At 44.1% G+C, this 21,356-nt stretch overlaps 1 protein-coding gene across 1 annotated transcript in view; it reads right to left on the reverse strand.

Moving 5' to 3' along the window:
• Positions 1-21,356, reverse strand: part of LOC128941431 (ubiquitin-conjugating enzyme E2 R2) — a 114,973-nt gene that overhangs the window by 22,531 nt on the left and 71,086 nt on the right. The window contains exon 2 of the mRNA XM_054283194.1: positions 11,553-11,639. Coding sequence (XP_054139169.1) covers positions 11,553-11,639 — 87 coding nt within the window. The remainder of the gene's footprint in view (positions 1-11,552; positions 11,640-21,356) is intronic.

Raw genomic sequence — 21,356 nt, forward strand, 5'->3', positions numbered from 1 at the left:
AGCACAACTCCTCCTGGCACCCCGACTACCGGTGCTGGGGTGGATGTTCAAAGGCAAGGTTCCTTCCACTCACCGTGCCACCAGTGCTACATGGAGCAAGTGGATTGCTCTCATCACTCAGCGCGCCCGTATAGGTAAACTGAATCGCCCTGAGATTTTGGAGGTCATTACAAATTGGCCCGAAGGTGAGAATTTTGGTGTCACAGATGAAGAGGAACAAGAACCAGTGACACGTGCTGAAGAGGCTCCTCCCTATAACCAACTGCCCCCAGAGGAAACACGCTACGCTCTTTTCACTGACGGTTCCTGTTGCATTGTAGGGATGAACCGAAAGTGGAAAGCAGCCGTATGGAGCCCCACACGACAGGTTGCACAAGCTGCCGAAGGAGAAGGTGGATCAAGCCAACTGGCTGAACTCAAAGCTGTTCAACTGGCCCTGGACATTGCTGAGAGAGAGAAGTGGCCAAAGCTCTACCTCTACACTGATTCATGGATGGTAGCCAATGCTCTGTGGGGATGGCTGGAGAGGTGGAAAAAGGCTAACTGGCAACGTAGAGGGAAACCAATTTGGGCTGCTGATGAGTGGAAAGACATTGCTACCAGGGTAGGGAGGCTACCTGTGAAAGTCCGCCATGTAGATGCCCATGTCCCCAAGAGTAGGGCCAATGAGGAGCACCAAAACAATGAGCAGGTAGACCAAGCTGCAAAGATAGGGGTGTCCAAAATAGACCTAGATTGGGAACATAAGGGAGAGTTATTCCTAGCTAGATGGGCCCATGATGCCTCAGGCCACCAGGGCAGAGATGCCACCTATAAATGGGCACGAGACCGAGGGGTGGATTTAACCATGGACAGTATGTCTCAGGTTATCCATGACTGTGAGACGTGTGCTGCCATCAAGCAGGCCAAGCGAGTGAAGCCCCTCTGGTATGGTGGGCGGTGGTCCAAGTACAAGTATGGGGAGGCCTGGCAGATTGACTACATCACACTGCCCCAGACACACCAGAGCAAGCGCTATGTGCTGACCATGGTGGAAGCCACCACTGGACGGTTGGAAACCTACCCTGTGTCACATGCTACGGCCCGGAACACCATCCTGGGCCTTGCAAAGCAAGTTCTGTGGAGACATGGCACCCCTGAGAGGACTGAGTCAGACAACGGGACTCATTTCAAGAACAGCCTTATCAACACCTGGGCTAGGGAACATGGCATTGAGTGGGTGTACCATATCCCCTACCATGCACCAGCTGCAGGAAAAGTGGAGAGGTACAATGGACTACTAAAAACCCACTTGAAAGCTTTGGGTGGGGGATCTTTCAAAAATTGGGAGCAGCATTTAGCAAAGGCCACCTGGTTAGTTAACACCCAAGGTTCCACCAACTGAGCAGGTCCTGCCCAGTCTGAGTCCCTGAATGTAATAGAAGGAGACAAAGTCCCAGTGGTACATATCAGAGGTTTGTTAGGGAAGACTGTGTGGATCAATTCTGCCTCGAGTACAGACAAACCCATTCGTGGGGTTGTCTTTGCTCAGGGACCAGGTTGCACGTGGTGGATAATGCAAAGAGATAGAACAAGACGATGTGGACCTCAGGGAGATCTGATTGTGGGGTAAGAATGATATGCAATATCACTGTTCATTGGATGTTACTGCCATTGTCTGTACATTAAACCATACAGACATGAGATAGAAGGAAATGTGTAAGAGTTGAAGGTCTGGGCAAGTGGAAGATGGAGAAGGAAATGTGTAAGTGTCAAAGGTCTGAGCAAGTGATAGATGGAGCTTTAAGTGACTAAAGTGAAAAGGGGGAATCCTGCAGCTCTGTAATAATAGGGCCTGGATTCAGTGGTCCAGTGTGGGGATGTGATGAAGGCATGATGGGTATTGCTTGTAATTTTGGGGAAACAGATGGAAATTTTGTATGAATAATGCACCATGTTTTGTAGTATGTTGATGATATGGGGATAAGGGGTGGAACGTCCTGGGGTGACGTTATGATGCTTGTATCCCCATTCATCTGTTCTGTGCCTTTAAGACCGACTCTGAAGAGTGGAAGTTTTGTTTGGGTTTCTCTTATCAGGGACACAGAGACAGGCAGTACATAGGGCTGTTTTTCACTTCTTGCTTTCAGCTTGCTGCTTTGCTTGCTTGCTTTTCTGCTCTTGCCTCTGCTCTCGCTTTTGCTTCGGCTTATTAGCTAGCTTAGCTAAACAGTCCAAATTCCTTCCTGGACTGTTTCTCCTCTCCTGTTCCTGTGACCATCTCGAACCTGCTCCGGACTGGGACCCGGGAACACCGTTTGGCTGCAGCAGCTGGCCCAGCGCTGGAGGGACTGAGAACAGAGCAACCACCCCCGAAAGAGACTTTCTGATTTTGTCATCTTTCTCAGAGCGGTGTCAGCTGGTATTGTTCATTTTGTGTGCTGGGGGGTGCTGTGCCTGAAATAAACCGGTTCTTTCCACCTCTCTCCAAGGAATTTTTTCCCGAACTGGTTGGGGGGAGGGGCCATGTGGGTTTTGCTTTCTGGAGGGGCCCTCCTTTGCAGATTCTTTAACAAATTTGCCCTAAACCAGGACACCCATATATGTGAACTGAGAGGGAAGAGAGCTGTTAAGAAGGGGTCACTCAATATGACTGTCAGTATAGTTGCTGCAGAGACACAAGAAGGCAATCAGTGATCTCCCACATAGAAGAACTGAAATCGTGTCCTTTGATTCTGGTGAGGAGACTTTTTATCTGGCATTGCAAAGGTCAGACAGTGAACACTCCAGTGAGGAACATGAATGGAGGGTCCCTATCTTCAGCCAGGAAGAAAAATTGGATGACCAGATATATGGGACTATGTGAGTTCCATGTTCTGGCACGCCAGATTCACAGAAGTATAATGCTTTGGTAGACATTAGTGCACAGTGTGCACTAGTGCCATCAGCATATAGAGCCACAGAACCCATCTGGATCTCTGGAGTGACAGAGGGATGCCCAGAATTGTCTGTATTAGAGGTTGAGCTGAGTGAGAAAAGCACTCCATTGTGACTGGCCCAGAGGCCCCTTGTATCTTTGGCATCAACTCCCTCAGGGGAGGATACTTCAAGGATCCAAAGGGGTACTGATGGGCTTTTCGTGTAGCCACTGTGAATACAGAGAAGATCAAACAGTTATCTACCATACCTGACCTCTCAGAATATCCCTTCATTGTGGAAGTGCTGTGAGTTGAAGACCAGCAGGTACCAATTGTTACCAGGACTGTTGCACTGGTGGCAATATCGCACCATCTGAGACTCCCTGGTTCCCATCCATGATCTGAATCATCAGCTGGAGAGCCAAGGAGTGATCAGCAGAACTCACTCACCTTTTAATGGTCCCATATGGCCAGTGCAAAAGTCTGATGGAGGATGGAGGTTAACAGTAGACTATCATGGCCTGAATGAAATAACACCAGCACTGAGTGCTACTGTAGTAGACATGTTAGAGTCCCAATATGAACTGGAGTTGAAGGCAGTGAAGTGGTGTGCTGCAACTGACATTGATGATGCATTTTCCTCAACTCCTTTGGCAGCAGAGTGCAGACACAGTTTGCTTTCATGTGGAGGGGTGTCCAATACACCTGGACTCAACTGCCCCAGGGATGGAAACACAGCCCTACCATCTGTCATGGATGGATCCAGACTGCCCTGGAAATGGGTGATGCCCCTGAACATCTACAATATATTGACAACATAATTGTGTGGGGCAAGAAGGCAAAAGAAGTATTTGGTAAGGGAAAAAGAATAATTTAGATTCTTCTGAAAGCTGAGTTTGCCACAAAGAAAAGCAAGGTCAAGGGACCTGCAAAGAAGATTCAGTTCTTAGGAATAAAATGGCAGAATGGACACCATCATGACCCTATGGATGTGGTCAACAAGATAGCAACTATGTCTCCACCAACTAACAAGAAGGAAACACAAGCTTTCCTAGGCCTTGTGGGGTTCCCGAGAATACACATTCCAGGTTATAGCTGGAAGATGAACCATTTTAAATGGGGCCTTGAACAACAACAGGCCTTTGAGCAGATCAAACAGAATAGCTTGAGCAGTAGCTCTTGGGCCTGTTCAGACAGGACCAGCCATGCAAAATATACTCTACACTGCAGCTGGGGAACATGGTCCCACCTGCAGCCTCTGGCAAAGAACATTAGGAGAAACCTGAGGTTGACCATTATGGTTTTAGAGCTGGAGTTATCAAGGATCAGAAGCCCACTATACTCCAACTGAAAAAGAAATATTAGCAGCGTATGAGGGGATTTGAACTGCCTCAGAGGTTGTTGGGACAGAAGTGTGTCTCCTCTTAGCACTGCAATTGCCCATGCTACACTGGATGTTCAGAATAATTAAACATCCCCTCAAAATATCACACAACCAGCACTACATGGAGTAAGCGTTGATCACACAGTGAGCTCAACTGGAGAAAACTAATTGTCCAGGATTTCGGGAAGAGATTATAGACTGGCCGGAAGGCAGACATTTTGGAGCATTGCCTGAAAAGGTGACTCGTGACAAGAGGCACCACAATATGAATTACTAGAAAACAAAGGAGGTTTTGCACTATTTGCTGATGGATCCTGCTGTGTGATAGGAAACTATGAGAGGTGGAAAGTTGCTGTCTCACATGAGGAATCATTGAGACTGCTGAAGGGGAAGGAGTCAATTCAATTTGCAGAAGCAAAAGCCATCCAATCAGCCTTAGAGATTGCAGAACAAGAAAAGTGGCCTGTACTCTATCTCTATACCAACTCCTGGATAGTGACTAATGCCCTATGGGGGTGGCTGCCACAATGAAAAAAGACCAATTGGCAGGGCAGAGGTAAACCCATCTGGGCTGCTGCATTGTGGCAAGACTGCTGCACAGGTAGAAAATATAGCTCCAAAGGTACTTAGATGCTCACATGCCCAAAAGCTGCACCACTGAAGAACATTGAAACAATGAAGTGGTAGATAAGGCTGCCAAAATTGAAATAGATCAGGTAGACTTAGACTGAGAATGGAAGGGTGAGCTATTTATAGCGTGATGAGCCCATGAAACATTCATAGAATGCACAGAATTCACAGAATTACTAGGTTGGAAGAAACCTTAAAGATTATCGAGTCCAACCCATGCCCTAACACCTCAACTCAGCCATGGCATCGAGTGCCATATCCACTCTTTTTTTAAACACATCCAAGGATGGTGACCTCACCACCTCCCCGGGCAGGCCATTCTTGAACTTTATGACTCTTTCCATGAAATACTTTTTCCTAATATCCAACCTATAGTTCCCTTGATGCAGCTTGAGACTGTGTCCTTTCATTCTGTCAGTTGCTGCCTGGTGAAAGTGATCAACCCCTACCTAACTACAGCCACCTTTCAGGAAGTTGTAGAGAGGGATAAGGTCACAGATGAGTCTTCTTTTCTCCAGGCTAAAAAACCCCAGGTCTCTCAGTCGTTCCTCATAGGGCTTGTGTTCCAAGCCCCTCACCAACCTAGTTGCCCTCCTCTGGACGTGCTCAAGCGTCTCAACATCCTTCCTAAACTGAGAGGCCCAGAACTGGACACAGTATTCAAGGTGCGGCCTCACCAGTGCCGAGCACAGGGAAAGAATGACCTCCCTGCTCCTGCTGGCCACACTGTTCCTGATACAGGCCAGGATGCCGTTGGCCTTCTTGGCCACCAGGGCACACTGCTGGCTCATGTTCAGTCGGCTGTCAACCAGCACCTCCAGGTCATTTTCCGCCTGGGCACTGTCCAGCCACACCCCCCCCCCCCCCAGCCTATAGCGTTGCAGGGGGTTATTGTGGCCAAAATGCAGGACTCGGCACTTGGATTTATTAAACTTCATCCTATTAGACTCTGCCCATCGCTTCAACCATTCCAAGTCTCTCTGCAGAGCCCTCCTACCCTCCAACAGATCAACACACCATCCCAGCTAAGTGTTGTCTGCAAATTTACTAATGAAAAACTCAATCTTCTCATCCATATAATCAATAAAAATATTGAACAGAACTGGCCCCAACACAGATCCTAGAGGGACACCACTGGTGACTGGCCACCAACTGGATGCAACACCATTCCCCACCACTCTCTGGGCCTGGCCATCCAGCCAGTTCTTAACCCAGCAGAGTGCTCCTGTCTAAGCCGCGGGCTGCCAGCTTTTCCAGGAGTATGCTGTGGGAGACAGTGTCAAAGGCCTTGCTGAAGTCCAGGTAGACAACATGCACAGCCTTCCCCTCATCCACCAGGTGGTTCACTTGGTAATAAAAGGAGATCAGGTTGGTCAAATACAACCTACGCTTCCCAGAACTATGCTAGCTGGGTCTTAAATTCTGGCCATCCTGTAAGTTCTGTGTGATGACACTCAATATAAACTGCTCCATTACCTCACAGGGTACTGAGGTCAGGCTAACTGGCTTATAATTAACAGGATCCTCCTTCCCAGCCTTTTTGTGAATGGGCCAGCTTCCAGTCATCTGGAACCTCACCAGTGAGCCAGGACTGCTAATAAATGATGGAGAGTGGTTTTGAAAGCTCATCTGCCAGCTCCCTCATCACCCTGGGATGGATCCCATCTGGTCCCATGGATTTATGAATATCCAAGTGTCTCAGCAGTTCTCTGACTGCCTCTTCTTGGATAATGGGGGGACCATTCTGCTCCCTGATATCATCGACCAACCCAAGAGGATACTTATCCTGAAGGCAAGTCTTCCCACTAAGAACTGCAACAAAGAAAGTGTTATGCCCCTCTGCCTTCTCCTCATCTGCAGTTACTAAGTTTCCTTCTGCATCTAATAAAGAACAAAGGTTAGTCTTACTCTTCCTTTTACCATTAATATATTTATAAAAACATTTTTTATTATCCTTTGCAAAAGTTGACATTTTAAGTTCAAACTGAGCTTTGGCCTCCCTAATTTTTTCCCAAAATACTACAGCAGCCCTCTTAAATACTTCCTGAGAGACTTGACCCTCTTTACAAAGATAATACATCTCTTTTTTATTCCTAAGTTCCTCCAAAACCTCCTTGCCCATCCAGGCTGGACATTTGCCTCATCAACTCATCTTTCGGCACATGGGGACAGTCTGTTCCTGTACCCTCAAGATCTCCATTTCGAAGCATGCCCACGCTTCCTGAACTACTTTGTTTTTAAGGACTGCATCCCAAGGAACTCTCTGGATGAGTCTCCTGAATAGGCCAAAGTCTGCCCTCTGAAAGTCCAATGTAAAAGTCTTATTAATGATCCTCCTGATTTCACCAAATATTGAGAATTTTATAATTTCATTATCACTATGCCCCAAGTGGCCTCCAACAACCACATCTCCCACCAACCCATCTCTATTTGCAAATAACTGATCTAACATAGTCCCTCCCTTGGTGGGCTCACCCACCAGCTGCGACAAAAAGTTGTCCTCCACAAACTAAAAATTTCCTGGACTGCCTTTTGTCAGCTGTATTAAGTTCTCAGCAAATGTCTAGTAGGTTGAAATCCCCAACAAGAACAAGGGCTGATGATCCAGAAACGTTCTCTAGCTGCTTATAGAATGAGTTGTCCACCTCTTCTTCCTGCTTGGGTGGACTATAACTGACTCCCAGTAGGATGTCAGCCTTGTTGGCCTTCCCCCTAATTCTTACCCATAGGCATTCAACTTCATTGGCATTAGTTCCAATACCTATGGCGTCCAAAGCCTCCGTAATATAAAGGGCCACCCCTCCATCTTTCTCCCTTTCCTGTCTCTCCTGAAGAGCTTGTAGCCATTCAGTGCAGTGCTCCAGCTATTTGAGTCGTCCCACCACGTTTCCATGATGGAAATTACATCATAGCTCTGCTGCTACATCATGGCCCCCAGCTCTTCTTGTTACCCATGCTGCATGCATTAGTATACATGCACCTCAGCTGGGCTACTGATTTCACCCCTATCTCAGGCTTACCACCCTTGGGCCTTCTTCCAGACAGCCCATCTTCATCCCCTTCCCCCTTCAAACCTAGTTTAAAGCCCTCTCACAAGTAGAATCTCCTTGGAGTAGAGGGCATGGGCTGGGTTTCTGATGTGGTGAGGCCTGGCAAATTGACTACATTGGACCACTGCCATCAATATACCAAGGTAAGAGCTACATACTCCCCATGCTGGAGGGAATAACTGGCTGGCTGGAAACACCCTGCAAGCCATGCTGTTAGAAATGCTACAAAGATTAAAATATTTTATGTAGCTTTAGTCAGTTTTGCTCACTCTTGCCATGGGGGAAGGGCATTGAAATTTCTTTTCAAGGGATTGGTCCACCAGGTGAGGTCTCATGAGCTTAACATCTCAACAGACTGGGAGTAGCACAGAAGATACACAAAAGATAATGACCATCAAGGACTATTATGACCACCAACTCCACACATGACCAATGGCATAGTCAGAGACACCTGATCTGGGAAAAGAGAGATAAGAATGAGGACCTAATTAGCATGGAGGCAGAGATCGGTAGCCAATAGGAAATCAAATACTTAATAACTTGGGAGCAATGAACATTGAACCAATGGATTTCTACGGGTTTTGACTGTATAAGTATCTGAAAAATCTATTAAAATTGGAATGGGAAAATAATATCTATCTGTAAAAGGATGGGAGATAGTAAATGAAAATGTATAAATCTGTATGTTTGGTATAGAGATGGTTTTAAAACGTAGATTGTGTTGTAAGAGTTGGTAAGAAGGGATTTCAGTAATGAGTATTAAATACAATGGAATAGTTAAGATATATATGTTTTAAATTATGTGACATATGAGTATGACACAAATGGTATGGAATAAGGGGTGGAGTGGAATAATACTGGAATGGAATAATATTGGGTCTACCTGAGCTGGAGTTCATTTTCCCATAGCAGCCCTCCGAGTGCTGTGCTTTACCTTGGTAGCTGGAAAGGTACTGATAACACACCAGTGTTTTGGCTACTGCTGAGCAGTGCTGGAACAGCATCAGCACTGTCTCTTCACCATTCTGCCATCCATCAGTAGGTTGGGGGAGGGCAATATCCTGGCAGGGGACATAACCAAGTCAGCTGACCCAAATTAACCAAAGAGATATTCCATACCATATGACATCAGCTCAGATATAAAAGATAAGGGAGGGAAGAAGAACTGGAGGGCATTCATTATTTTACAATGCTTTCCAGACCAATCGCTACACATGCTGAATCCCTGCTTCCCGGGAAGCAACTAGACATTGCTCGCTAATGGAAAATAGAGAATAAAATCCTTTTTTTTCTCTTTGTATGTGTGCAACCTTTTGCTTTTGCTTTAGTAAACTGTCTTATCTCAGCCTATGAGTCATTTTCCATCTTTTTTTCTCTCCCTTGTCCAGCTGAGAAGGGGGAATGATAGAGTGGCTTGGTGGGCACCTGGCATCCAGCAAAGGTCAACCCACCACATCATTGGTAGCTGAGTTAGTTCCAGGAATTTTTTAATTGAAGGGTTTAGCACACTCTACTAGCTCAGGTATTAAAACAATGCTTCTCTCAGGACACAAGAATGTTGAACAGATGGTGTGAGGCAGGCTTACACTGCTTTCCTAGGACACAGCTGTTCAAAATGTCAGGTGAAAAAGCAGGAGATGCTCTCTGAAGGTTTCACTGAAAATCCCTTCCAGCATGCAAGAGGAAGAATATTTTGGCAGGATATGGAAACCACACAGCTACATAATCCTCAGTCTGTATCAATCTACTCACAGTGCTATGACCTGAAGATAGATTTAAAGTTCTATAATGCCTACCATTTAGACACTTTAAGATGCCTATAAAACCAATTATTCATCACCAATAGCATTCTGACATGAGTAGTTTGCAGGATTGCTATAGCAGTATCTACCACAGATGAGAGTCTTCACTGAAGCTAACTCCAGAGAATTGTGGGGTCTCAGTGCCAGATGAGGTGGAAGTGCAGATGGGGCCTGGGGCCAGACAGCAGATGTTGGCCTCTCCAGGCCCCACAGGCTTGCTGCCTCCTGCAGCCCTCTGTGAGATGACTTACAAGTTCTCAGAACCACCCTTATATCAGCATTCACTGTCTTGGTTTGAAAAGACAGGTGTCTGTTAAGGAAGGCAGGAGGCTTCCTTGAAATAAAAATGTTCACCCCCTCCCTTCGAATTATTATAATTTTGAAATTAAGGGCCTTTCAGGCGAAGATATGGGAATAGGAATAACAGTTCTTTACCAGGAAAATTAAAAATACAAATGCAATAGTACAAGAAACCAGAAAACAAAACACTGACGGAGTCAGAACACAACCTGACACCCTGTTGGTCAGGGTGTTGGTAGCAGTGCGAATAAATGGTGGCTGCTATCCTCCTGGAGTGGCAGATGTGGTTCTGTTGAAGCAGTGATCCTGTAGAAGGGTGTAGTTTTCCTCTGAAGATCCAGTGGTGGTGTAGATGGGCCTGATCTTCCTCTGGGAATCCAGTGGAGAAGACAGCTGCTCCTCTGGGAATCCAGTGGGAAAAGGCTGTCTCTGTTGTTCCAAATGTCTGATTATATCTGGGTAGGAATGCTTGGCTCCTCCCCCTGGGCAGAGCATCTCACAATGGGATGATGTGATTTTTATCAGTCATGCAGTGACACTCAGTGGCCCATTAACAGAAGATATCTCCCAGGTGGGAGGATTGTTTGTGGAAGAGATAAAGAAAACTGCCCAATTAAAAGAAGATAACTGCTCCACCTCTAACAGATGGGAATAGAATACACACCCCCATTTCCAGCCTAAGACAGTCCTTCACAACTTTAAATCTCTTCAAGCAGTCCACGCTCAGCATCATGAAGAAAATGTTTTCAAGCTAGGGAGTGCTTCTTTCTAAAAAACTTTTTATATAAATAATTCTCCTTCTGAACTTGCTATGTAGTTATACCATGATCCAATCATGGACTTGATAGCCCAGTGTTACACTCTGAACACCACTCATATATGCACTGAACTAAGGGCTTCTTCAAATTGATTAGCAGGCATTAGGTCAAACGGTATCTGTTCACTCTGGTCTTAGGGTGACAAGGCTGTGCATGACTCCTGAAGATGGACTCCAGCTCTGGTTCTTTCTGCAGTTGGAGCACCCCAAGTCCAAACCCCTTTATCATAGGTTAACTGCTGCAGGAGACTTTTCCCTAACATTTCTTGTCTCATCACAAAATTTTGTAGGATATACTCAAATTAAAAATGTACTTGAAAGGTGTACAAACAACTAGTTGTCTAAGTATCCCAGTACAGCAAGACTCCACACACCAGTTTAGGGGATCCAAGAATACCCTAAAACTGCCAACACCCATGACATGATTCTTCAGCTGGGGGTACTTGCTGCACTTGCAGGTATGAGAAAGGCTCCATCCCTGCCTACAGAAACAGCATTTCCTACAACATTTAGATTTAACTCTGCAACCATGAAGCTGACATTTAAACACAAACAGCTAACACTTTAGTTACGGCTAAAGATGTTTAGTACCTTCAATACTTCCAGAAATTAAGGACATAGGAAACCTTTTCACATACTGGAAAAAAATTATTAGCTTAAAAACCACTTTACCTCATAAATGTTGGGGTGCCACATTTTGGTCAGGAATCTGAACGTAGGTGGTGAATATGGATAGTCAATAGGAAATTTAATGTGAGCCTGGAAAATAAAGCAAAATATTTTAATTATGAAACAGAACAAAGATATCAACAAGCAATCATTGCAGTGAAAAACATGGAAAAAATTCCAATATGTCCATTAAATAGCTTGTTTTATATATCAGTGCCCATGTGGACCCACAGTATAACTCTACACAATTTCTTATGAAGACAATACTAACTGAACAAGAAAAATCTAAACACCAGGCCTTACTTGGGCTGGTAACACTCAGAAAACAATCCATAAGGAATTTACTAAATCCTAATTCAAGAAGTACTATCCAACAACTGTTGTTCAACAGAATAAGCTAGATTTGAAAAGCTAAAGCTCAAGATATAATTGCACTCTTGCTAGTTTCAAAACACTTGAAGGATAAAAAAACTTGCTAAGGTGAAAAGACTATCAGTGATTGGAGAAAGATGGGGACTGTGTGATGGTCAAAGAATCTGAATTTATTGTGAAGTACAAGTGCTTATATACTTATTCTAGGAAGACTAGTAATGTTTTCCTGCAATGACTGGGTTAATCATCACATAAACAAACTTATACATTTTAAACACCTTTTGCTTGCAGAAGTTGATGGAATTTTCTTTTTCCAGTAAACCAGTCTGATTTAATCTTCTTTCAATCTTGAAAGCTGTTTGTTCTTGCCAAGGCATCCTTTTATGAAATCTCATGCTAGCCAGGTCCAAGGTCCATCATCTGTCTTGTGTATACCAATTAAGACCTGTTCTACATTTGCCAGTGCAAAAGTTTTTAATTACTCTTTCTGTGTGGGAAAATAAAAATTATTGAATACCTGTTCAATTAAGATCTAAAGGGTTGGGGTTTTTTTGCCTTTCTTGTGCAAGTTAAACTGGTGGTCCTAGGGTGACTTTATGATGCTGTATTGAATCCCCTACTGTCTGCCTTATGGCAGATATAAGTCCTGTGCCTTTAAGCAAGCTCGAAGAGAGAAGCGGGGGAAGTGGTGGAAATTCCTTTCCCTGCTTGTGTTTAAAAACAGAGATAAGGGTTCGAGTTTTTCTTCCAGTTTCGCAGCCCTGCAGCAGGGAAAAGAGATGGAGAGTTCTTCTTTGCTTTCATCTAGTTTTTCTAGTAGCTAAAGCAAAAGCGTTTTCCTGGGACTGTGGCTTCTTCTTCTTCTGGAACTCTTCAGCTTTTCTCCGGTCTGGAACACCATCGCTTGGGGCCCCCTCCCACACCACACTGGTCGTAACTTTGTAGCCCAGCACCGGGGGGAGGGGGGGGAGAGACATAGAGAGAGCCAAGGAACACCCACAGAAGGACTCTCTGAACCACAGAAGGACTCTGAATTTACTATTGCTTCAGAGCAGCGAGAGGTGTTATTATTTCACATTATTTATTCTATTCATGCCTGTGAACACTTTGCTTGTTAAATAAACAGTTCTTTTTTCTACTTTCTCCAGGGGAATTTTTTCTGAGCCTTGTGTGGAGGAGGGGTTGCTGAAATCTGCCTTCTTCAGAGGAGACACCCTTTCGGGATGTTTCATCCTAAATTTGTCTCAAACCGGGACACTGGTCCATATACTTGTGTTCCTAATACTACATTTCTTGCCGCCAAAAGCATTCTCCAAGTCTGAATACCATCTGTTTGTTTATTAAATCAGCATAACTTGATGAACCAAATATTAATGGGCAACGACAGCAAAATTACCTTCCCGAACCTCTCCGATTAGTAGGCAGATGTGGGGCTAGACTCTGAGAACCAAGTCAGTTGTGGGAAGGCTGCAGAAGTCCTAACACTGAATATTAACTTCCTTGTGCTGTTCTGCCATTCACAGCAGTTAGAACAGCCAGCCAGTAGGAAAGCAAGCTGAATCTGGAGTAATTAATGACAAAAATACTCCCCTCAAAGAAGGACTCACAGACCACTTTCTGCACTGTGGAGCACAGATCCTTCCCTTGGCACTGCTCAACCCACCAAGAAAGTCCCATCAGTCTAATGTGCCATCTCCAGAGAAGCATCTCCTGGCACCTGCACCACAGCTAGGCTCACAATCAACTGAGAATACAAAAAGAGACCCCAAAAGCAGGTCACATACAATGAGAGCAGAATCCTGGGTCACCCTCTTCCATTTAAGCACTTAACCATACAACTTAGATGCAGGGTGCTGACCTTGTTTAACAGGACAAGCTATGGGAACTTTTATTCCAAGAAACAGGACCAGGCAAACAGATTGGATTAGAGCCATTGATAACTTGGCTACTGTTTTACTTAGACTGGCATATGCTTTTGTCTTGCAACCCAAATTTTATGAGGCCAGAGTGCCAGGTACGCAGGAAAAGGTTTTTCTGTTCACCTTTATGAAACAAATTCAGAATCTCATGTGGCTTTACAGTCTGTACATGCCTATTCATGATACTGACTCTATGTGGATATGTTACAGCACCACTGACTCCTTGCCTCAGTCATTTGCCACAGCACCCTCACAAGCAAAATATTTATGATCTGTATAAACAATCCTAGCCCACAGTTCAAAGTCAGTTACACAAATGGCATGGCTTCAAGAGCAGCAAACGAATGCCTTTTGTCACCACACCACCACAGAAGAGAGTGTCTATGGCTATGGCAACAAGGACGTGCCTAGCTCTACATGCCACCCTGCAATGGGAGCAGAGCAAAGATTTACCCAGGGCAGAACACATTCACTTCAGCTCAAGTGTTTGCATTGTATAAGCTACAGATTCCTCCAGACCACTGGGGTTTTCCCAGGAAAGCCCATTCCCATTGTAGTATATGGTAGAGATAATTCATGCTATAGAAATAGATATATATGTGAATAAAATATTGTAAAGATCCAAAGTTATGCTTCTGACCACTCTGGCTGGGAACAGAGTTCTATTCTTATTGTAACCAGTTCCTGGACAGTGTTAAGATAATATAAGGTCTGTTACCATATGAATGGGACAGTCCCGGCCTATTACGGGGCCGGTGGGGGGGGGGGGGGGGGGGGGGGGGAATTCCTCTGCCTCTGGCTCCTACACCTGGGAGATAGCATCTGGACCTTCCTGGAATGGAATGTTGAATGTCTCGAGGAGCTCACAGGACCTGCACCTGAACATGATTTCATCACTGTACTCAGGAACTGGTATCATTCTATTACATGTGAATGCAGCTTCTGCCTGGATAGTCAGACATTCATCTGCATCTCCGGATTCGCTTTTGTCTGTTCCTACACATGTACGGATCCAACTCTACATGTGAAGGGACACAAAGAAATATGTGGTCATCCCTGTCCCAGGCAGAATAAATTGTATATAAGCTGGCCGGTGGAAGCACTCAGGGTGTACCTCTGGGGAAACGCCGTCTCTCTGTCAGCTGGAACCCTAGGTCACCCAGCGCCTGCACCCGGGGCTGTCGCTGTCTTGGCTGTGGTGGTTTTTCCTTTTTTTCGAAATTTCTATTTTTGTTATTGATCTAATAAATCTTTGTTAAATTTTTTATAAATTTGGCTACCGATTTGATCATTTATAACACTGTGCTTACATGCAGTTTCGCGTGATCCAATATATAACAAAAACAAACCAAGCCCTGAGATTAAAAATGCAAGACACAACAAAACTCAGGGTTGAGCTAACTGTAAGGTTTTTTGGCAGAACCTGTGTCTTCCACACAGATATAGCTTTTAGGTGAACAAAAAAAAAAAAGATGCAGCAGCAGCCATGATTATAGATCAGTTTTTTCACTAAAAAGCCCAATTCTCTGTTGTAATATATGGTAGGGGAAATTCATGCTATTAATGCATGGTATAAAATATTGTGAAATCCAAACCATATCTTTTGACTACCCTGGCCAGGAGCAGCTGTCTATTTAGATTCAACTAGTTCCCAGACACATGTTAAGATAACTATCGATGCCTTAGTGTAAGAATAGAAGCTTCCAGGGCGATGATTGCTGGTTTCCCGAGTTGTCAGGGGCCACCCGAAAGCGATTATCACCTTGCTGATTGCATCTATCGAGATAGTCAGCAGCGCCACCCTGATACATCTGAATACACGGCTCCTCCGAAGCCAATTGACACCAATGGCACACCTGGACAAGGCTTTTGTCCACCTCTGCACATGGAAAGCAACAGCATGCATGTGAAGAGACACAAAGAAAATTCGGTCATCTTTGCCTCAGGCAGAATAAACTGTATAAAACCTTGCTGCGCAAAGCTGCGAGGGTGAACAAGGGGCACTTTGACACTTGGGAGGTCAAATCTGAGTTCACCCAGCGCCAATCCCGGGCTTGACGCTGTCTTTTTGGCTGTGGTGGTTTCGAAGACTGAACTTCGGTCTCGCAGACAAATTAATAAATCTTTGCTAAATTTTTGATAATTTTGGCTCATGATTTGATCATTTATAACATCTGTTGAGACAAAGAGACCAAATTAGGCAATAATTTTTTTTTTTAAATAAAGCAGTAGCTCACAGAACCATTTGCATCCCACAATTTCACTGATGTAAGGCAAATCAGCTATCTGAGCTTACTTCAGCCAGTCTACTAGATACTAGAGAGTGTAAGAGTTTTAGGGCAGCTTGTTGTTAGGTCAGTTACAGTGAGACAAACTAATTTAGGAGGAGTAAAGTCAGTCCCCCTGACTGCAAATACCCTACCATTACTGCATTCACTTTATGTTTAACTCCTCTAGCTGAGCTTAAGCTGAAGAAATCTTATTTTGGTGTCCTGATTTTAGCTGCCTGCTCACCATAGCACTTTGACATCACTGAACATACTCAGTGTGTAGAGATGACAGTCCTCAACCCGTTCTCCCCTTCCCCAGTTAATAGATATCATGCTTATAGTCCCTAGAAAAAGAATAAACTCCCCTGATGCTATACTCAACATGATACAAAAGGGTCAATTTGATCTTTACTGCGCCCGTGAAAATTTTAGCAGAGGAAAACGGCCTTCAAAAGCTGCTTCCAGCAAGGACAGTTGGGAGATAAGAGGAAGATATCTGGCCCAAGAATGTTGTGATAGACAAAACAAAGGACTGAATCTCTGGGAACAGGGGGTGGGATTTATGATAATAGGTAAATTATACTATGCATATAGTGACTGTATATAAGTAATCCTCTTGTAGAATCACGTGTCCATGTTAGGTTAGAATCCCCTGCATGTTACATCACCCTAAAACCTGTATCAAAACCGGTCAGGCAGAAACAATATCCTTTAAAATTAGAAGTTGAAGGGGAATCCAGAGTCTAACAGAGAATTTCAGGGAATTGGGATTAGTGATAGAATGTGAATCATAATATAACAGATCCATTTTGCCAGTTAACAAAATGTCATTGGTGGTTTACAGTAATAAATCTGAAGGATGCTTTCTTTTGCATACCTCTCAATAAGTAAAGTTAGGGCATTTTTGCCTATTGTTATAGATACATATTATAATATTGGATTTTTGCAAATATTAAAATGGATTTTATATGTGTAGTGTTAAAATAACTTTGTTATAAAGATATAGTTTTTATTTCTGTTGTTAATTAGGCTTTGACATAGTAGTGAAATAGCTGATATAAGTATGCTTGTGTTAAAATGCCTGCTTGGATGGGATAACATCCAATGAACATATGAAGAAGACACCTGCTACAGATATGCCAACTGTTATGAACAAAAATTCAGTTGATTTTTTTCTGTGAGAAAAAAGCTATGACCATTGCTGGGCTGCTGCTTGTATTATGGTAATTACAGGTCGTTGTTGTTAATGGTTGTTTTTGTATTAGTAAAAGCCCTGGCTGGGGCGGCTGGGGCGAGGTAATGGCCCTTCTCCGAGACAGTGAAGGGTGGGGACCTTCCCGAACAGTGAGGAGAAGAGACCTGGGGGGGGGGGGGGGGGGGTTATGCAAAGTGACTCCAGGACCAGCATGCTGTGGGGGACTACGGCTCCAAAACAACAAGCCAAATTAGAGTTGAGAGACTGGAGTGATGTCTGGACGTGAGGAGCCGAGTGCTGAGCCTGCAGAGATGCGGAACACCTTCGGAGTCCCTCTCGCCCTGACCATGGGAGTCGTCCCCAGCGCCGAGACTGAGGGGAACGGGGCCGGGAAAAGTAACAACGAAGGGATTATTACGCCCTAAAAGGCTCCCACGAGGACCTGATCCCCAGCTCTGCCCCTAGTGGACAAAGCTGCGCATATCCTCCTCCTCTGGGTCGCCCTGGGAGAGACTGCAGCCCGGCCGAGCTGCCCAATCCTGAGCTGATCACTTTTAATAAAGGCATTAAAAAGGGAAAAAGTCTCCTGGCCCTGTTTATTTCACCAACTATCAGCACTCACCGTCTGAAGACAGTATAGACCAAGGCCCAAAAATTGGAGGTGATAAGAATGGACTAAAACCACAACCAAGGAATAAGCATGCTCTAAAAAGGCAGATCCAAGGAGGAGATATGCTAAACAATTCTTGGAGCATGTAAACTAGTTTGGGGAAAAGTTTACTATGCATAAGGGTCTATGAATATGCAACAGGCTGATGTAAAGGAAAAGGCATTTAAGGGGTATCCACAAAGATAACAGTGTGGTCTTGGCTAAGTGCCAAGATGCATCTGGCTGTAATAACCTTTGCTCTATGGTCCTTGTCTCCTATTGTCCTTTATTAAACTTTTTAAATTTTCACAGGAGAGTAAACGTGTTTTTCACACTTTGAATAGGAAAATCCCAGAACTGGTCAGAAGACTCAGCTTACCTGGACTGTATTAGCACAAGAATTTAAAATTAGCCCACCAACTTTTGGGGAATCAATTGGCAAAAGAATTAGAGATTTGGAAGAGGGAAAATCCCAAAGGATTGGTCCTGCAGTAGGTTGAGGACATCTTACTAGCAACTGAAACTAATGAAAAGTGAATGGAATTTACTATCAGTCTTCTAAATTTGCCAGGCCAAGGAAGCTACAAAGTACCTCAGGAAAAAGCTCAGTTCATGAAACAGCAAGTTACCTACCTAGGGTTTGAAATAATTCCTGGACAGCAGAAATTGGGAACAGACAGAAAGGAGGCCATCTGCCAGATACCCCAACCTGAGACTGGCCAAGATTTAACAGCATTCTTGGGAGGTATGGTCTCGAATTAAGGATGCCCCAAAAGGCCTGAGAGTGAACATGCAATCTGTAACTTAAAGATAGCCCTGATATCTAACAAAGCCTTTTGAGCTTTTTGTACATGAATGACAGCACTAGGCCCTTGGAGTTCTAGCTCAGAAGGTAGAGGACTTCAAGAGGCCTGCAGGGTACTTTTCAAAATAACTCAACAATTTAGCCAGGGATGCCTGCTGTCTGTAGCAGCGACTGTTCTCATCCAAAGGGCCAGAAAATTGACTTTGGGACAAAAAATAGTAATATACACCTCGCACACCATAACCACTTTATTAGGCCAAAAGGGAGGGGAGGGGGGGCTCACTGTCTTTCCCCAAGATGTATGCTGAAATATCTGACTGTTTTAACAGAGCAAGAAGATGTGGAGTTGATGTGTACCTAAACACCTTGATGCAAGAAGAGCAACTAACCCATGATTGCTTACAGATGCAGGTCAATCAGACCTACAAGACTCACCCAGTGATGACCCAGAGATAGGAGTTATTTACAGACAGAAGTAGCTTGGTGGAAGATGGAAAACAAGGAGCTGGCTATGCAGTAGTCATGATAACCAAGGTAATAAAAGCTGCACCGCTGTTCATGGACACCTCAACACAAAGGGCAGAGCTCACAGCATCATGAAGAGCCCTGGAATTGACAGCTTGTCCTAGGGTGACATTATGATGCTTGTATTCCCAGTCATCTATTCTGTTTATGCTGGATATTATGTTCTGTGCCTTCAAGACTGGCTCTGAAGAGCAAAGTTTTGTTTTGTTTTGTTATCAGTTATCAGTCTGCTCACTCCCCCAACAGTCAGCGGGACACAGACGGGGCAGTACATAGTGTGACTTTTGCTTTTTGCTCTTGCTTTTGCTTTGCTCTTGCTTTTGCTTCTGCTTGTTAGTTAGTTTAGCTAGGCAGTCCAAATTTTCCCTGGACTGTTTTTCTTTCCCTTTTTTGGAACCACTCGAGCCTGCTCCAGACTGGGACCTGGGAAACATCGAGAGTTTGCACCTTGTGGCCTGCAGCAGTCATTCCCAGTGCTGGAGGGACTGATAACAGAGCAACCACTCCCAGGAGAGACTTTCTGAATTTGTCATCTTTTTCAGAGCAGTGAGAGAATATTGTCATCCGGTATTGGTCATTTTGTGTGCTGAGGGGTGCTTTGCCTGTTAAATAAACAGGTTTTTTCCACTTCTCTCTGAGGAATCCTTCCCAAACCAGTTGAGGGGGTTGGGGGGGGGGGGGGAAGGGGGCATTTGGGTTTGCTTTCTGGAGGGGTGCCTTTTGGAGGTTTTCTCCCATATTTGCTATAAACCAGGACACAGATGGAAAAAGGGTAAATATATGTGGACTGACTCAAAATATGTTTTTAGCATTGTTCATGCCCATGGAGCTATATGGAAAGAAAGAGGTCTTTCAACAACACAGGGATTTCTGATTAACACACCAATGTGGGAATTCTCAAATTCGCATAAGAAATAGACTTGCAGATAATACTGCATGAGAGGTTGCACAACAAGGTATCCTGGCATTAATACCTATTTCACTTCCAGAAGTTATTCCTGGGTATAGTCAGGCAGATTTAAAATTAGCTAATTATCTAAAAGCCCAAAATAAATTTTCTGGTAAATTGAGTTTTTTGAGCTACCACATCAACAAGGATACAAGTATCTCTTAGTGTTGGTAGATACCTTTTCTGGATGTCCAGAAGCTTTTCCCTGCCACACCAACAAGTCTAAGGAAGTCATCAGGGTTTGGATTGCCTATAAGGAAGTAATCTGATAGAGGACCTCATTTAGTATTTAAAATGCTGTAGCAACTTGGTAAGCAATTTTGTTGGGGAAATGAATTAGAAGGTTTATCTTTCGCTCAGAATTTCTTACCCTAGAGCCCAGTTCATTCATTTCATCCCAGAGATCAAGTATACACCACAAACAGTGGAAAGGACCTTATATTGTTTTGGTGACTACAAGAATGGCAGTGAAAGTGAAAGGACTTAATTCCTGGATTCATCACACCAGAATTAAGAAGGGTCTCGATTCAGAGTGGACAGTGGAAAACACTGGACCTCTGCAGGTGAAAACTTCAAAGATATTTGTAGACAAGTAGTGAAATGCATAGGCTAATGTTTATGGGAATCTTTTGTCTTTAGGTGGGGAGGGTTTAAGAAAACTTAATATTTACTTCAATTCAAGGTAAGATGCACAAACTGTCCAGCATTACAGCCTGCCTCCCTATCCCTAGTTTAGCTGGGGAACCTATTCCGTGAGGAATGCAATATAGTGCAATAGCAAAAGCATACATCACCAACCATTCAGATGAGAAGAAGAGATGTAGGCAAAGGGGAGATGGCCTTCTTAAGGACAAAATGTGACAATCTGCTGAAGATAGAAAGGCTATCCCAAAGGCCTTTGAAACTAATTGGCTTAATAAAATTCTTCAAGAAATAGGGGGATAGTTGCTGAGATGATGGCTGGAATACTAGAAACCATCATAATTATAATTGCTATTATAGTAATTATTGTAGTAACTACTAGTCTTGTTAGCTGTGTTCATAGAATAATCAATCATGATCTCGTGAGGATGTATGCAACTATAGATAGAAATTGAATTTAAACTTATTGAATGCCCTTGAG

The sequence above is a fragment of the Melozone crissalis genome, unplaced genomic scaffold (genome assembly GCF_028551555.1).
Source record: "Melozone crissalis strain CALT ecotype California unplaced genomic scaffold, PUWL_Pcris_2 ptg000035l_1, whole genome shotgun sequence".
In the NCBI taxonomy this organism is placed as follows: Eukaryota; Metazoa; Chordata; class Aves; order Passeriformes; family Passerellidae; genus Melozone; species Melozone crissalis.